Consider the following 3,262-nt stretch of genomic DNA (forward strand, 5'->3'; position numbering starts at 1 on the left):
TGCTATATGGGGGTCCTTGGCATGGCAAATATTGGGATCCCCTGAGCTAGGCTACACCTGACCTGAGGCAACAACATGAGCAACACAGCAAACACTGGCTGAGTCAGACCTTTATATATACAATAATATATATAATATACAATAATGATATCGTCAAACTATGTGCAATATGTGCTTTATGTGCAATATATACTTTATATACATATGCATCTTTAATAACTGTAATATATACCGGGCTGCTAAATCCTAAGAACTGCTACAGGATTTGATTTGTTTTTGATCCGTATTTTTGAAAATTATGTAACTTTTTATCTTTTTTTAGCATATGGTTTATTATATTATAACTTAGTACTTTTTTAGCATATTGTTGTGTTGTTTGTTTATTATATTATAACTTAGTACTTTTTTAATGCATTTCAGATATGCAACACTAAACTGTCTGTGGCTCTTTCCTGCTGTAACGCTGCAAATGTCCCCTCTGTGGGACTAATAAAGGTATTCTGATTCTGATTCTGATACAGTCTATGAGTCAGACCCAGACCAAAATAGACTGGGAAACACAGACCAAAGGCAGGTTTTTAAATATATGTCTGAAACCGACACATACAACTGAAAAAATTAATTTAATTAAATTATGTTTTTAGATAGACTGACCTACCTTATTTTAAAGCACACTTGTACTTTTTTTTACTCGTTTAAAACAGTTAGCTAATCATTTGGGAAACTAAATATGCTTGCAAAAGCAAAAGGCATGATTTAAAACGGATTCTTAATGTATGGATCGGTAAATAGTATACATGTTTTTCGGCTCAATCCATCAAACCCGTGTGTTACATTTGAAATGTTTAAATAATCACCGCCCTAAAAACAACTTCCGGTGACGTCACTCCAACCAGCCAATCGGAGCGCAGATATGGTTTCGGTGCAGATTTCAAATCCGTAGAGTGGACAAACCACAACCGAACCGTCTTCCGAGACTTCATAGTTAGGACCGCTTCTGCGTTAGGAAGACTGTTTTTCTATTTTTGTTTTGAGTCTGCGGTGGAAACATGAGAGTGAGGTTAGTAACGTAGACTTTTAATATAAATTGGTTCTAAATTGTTTACACTTAAATAATATTATTCAGTTAGCAAACGTATTTCCTGATTAGGCTGCCGAGATAAAGCTAGCTAGCTTTAGCTAAATTAACACAGTTTGTGTCACGCTGGGACGGAGTAGCCGTCCGTGTAAGCTGCAAAGACTAACTTTAAATGATGATTAAGTTGAATGCTATTCTAACGCTCCAGCTGGTAATATTTCACTTTACAGCTAGCTGAGCTAATGCTACAAGACAGCTTCGGGAGAGCTAGCATACATCAATTTAGGCCAGCGGTATCTAACGTTAGCCCTCTGCTACTGACAGTCCGCTAACGTTACTTGATTTGATATTATTCTCTACCGCTAACGTTAATATTGTACTGGTTTGACTGGTAACCGGTGTTTTTAAAAGTACCCGTCACACTGCTGCTTTTCTTTTCCAGTGAAGTCCACGCAGCAGAGTCTGTTGCTTATCTCAACAGAGCTCTGGTTAGGCTGAAGGATATTTGGGATGAAATCGGTATTCCAGAGGAACAGCGCGTACAGAGAACCAACGCTGTCCACAAGCACATTAAAGTGAGTCATCAGTTTAAATAAGATGTAAAGTCTGGACTTACGGACGGAGTTTACAAATGATTTGTTGTGTTACTCCTACAGGGGCTGTTGGACCTGATGATTACCGAGGAAGAGCAGCTAAAGAAGAGATTAATAAAAAACATTCAGGCATTTCTTGAAGAGCAAAACACGTTGTGCCGTCAACTTCAGCTGCCTTCCTTTGAGGTACAGTTTCGTTCAGGAATATATCTAGGCGTTTTCATATTACTGTCTGGAAAAAAAGTTTCTTAAATTCTTGGACTAACTTTCTGGATTCCTCAAGGAGGAAGAGGGCTGCTCCATGTTGCAGATTGAGAGGAATAGCCGTACACGTTTGGAGTTGATGATGGAGCAGAAGAAGCAAAGAATGGAAGACCTAAAGGGCCTCCTAGGACAAGACCGTGAGCTGTGTGACATTATGTGCACTACCCCATTTGGCATTGACCAGGCCGCCATCCCATCACTGAAGCAACTTGAGGCATATCACGCCTACCTGGATGATCTGACCAAAGAGAAGGTGTCACTGATGTTCTGCTCATTTTAAATACTCAATGCCTTTTTCTTAACGGTTGGAAGTAAACTTGTGTTATCTTTTTAGGAATGTCGTCATGATGAATTTGTGAGCCTCAAAAAGGAGATCTCCGTATGCATGGATGATCTGGAGCGGCATCCAGAGACCAGTTTTGAGATGGATGTGATGTCTGAGGACGAGGAGGCATTTTGTCTCTCAAATGAAAACATTGCTGCCCTTAAAGTTCTCCTCCGTCAGGTGAATTTCTAACATTTGTGTCTTAATGTTTTTGAATTTGATTCTCTGGTCAGATTAAAAGAAGTCTAAAACAGACATCATGTATTATTTCATAGTATAATTGATTGTTTGATATGATTCCTTCCAGTTACAAGAAAGCAAGGCTGAGAACGAGCTGCGCTGCTCATCTTTGCGGATCACCATCAAGGAGCTGTGGGAAAGACTTCAGATTCCACAAGAGGAGAGGGAGCCCATCTCTGAGCATATGGTCCTGTCAAAGAAAAGCAACGTTGAGGCAGTAAGAAATCTGCATTATTTGAGCCCTTACATCAGGGGTCGGCAACAGGCGGTCCGGACGCCGACCTATACGGACCCGGACCTATAATCAATACATTAATAGGGGATTTCAATTTTGACGGGGCGATTCTATTTTAACCGCTGCCGACAGGGGGCGAAAGAGACGAGTGAGCGATACAGGGAGAGAAACACAAAAGAAGAGACAAGAGAGCGGCAGAGAGAAGCGGAGAGGAAAGTGAGTGAAGAGAATAATTAACGATACAGGGAGAGAAGTGGAGAGGAGAGTGAACAGGTGTGTTAGCGGCATACAGGGTGAGACAAATAATTAAACATGGCGCTCTCCAAGAAGAGGAAAGTGGACAGTGAGAACAGAGCTTTAACCCTGAGTGGACTCATGTTCATCCTGGAGCACAGAACCAGTGTGTCTCATTTGTTCAGAGACCGTGGCGCTCATTAAAAGTGCCAAAACGCCACTATGAGACAAAACACAAAGTGTTTGACCAAACATTCACTCTCAAGTCAGAACTGAGCTCACAAAAAAAAAGC

The 3,262-nt window shown here is 40.6% G+C and overlaps 1 protein-coding gene across 1 annotated transcript; it reads left to right on the forward strand.

Annotated features, from left to right (window-relative positions):
• Positions 1 to 959: 959 nt before the first annotated feature.
• Positions 960 to 2,717, forward strand: LOC104945082 (protein regulator of cytokinesis 1-like; the record flags this gene model as incomplete). Its single annotated transcript, XM_010770706.1, has 6 exons — positions 960 to 1,060; positions 1,521 to 1,653; positions 1,735 to 1,857; positions 1,955 to 2,188; positions 2,270 to 2,440; positions 2,568 to 2,717. Coding segments are annotated over exons 1-6 (822 nt in total), but the record flags the coding sequence as incomplete, so codon positions are not given.
• Positions 2,718 to 3,262: the final 545 nt, after the last annotated feature.

This window comes from Notothenia coriiceps, unplaced genomic scaffold (genome assembly GCF_000735185.1).
Source record: "Notothenia coriiceps isolate Sejong01 unplaced genomic scaffold, NC01 NC01_scaffold00009104, whole genome shotgun sequence".
NCBI classification, from domain to species: Eukaryota; Metazoa; Chordata; class Actinopteri; order Perciformes; family Nototheniidae; genus Notothenia; species Notothenia coriiceps.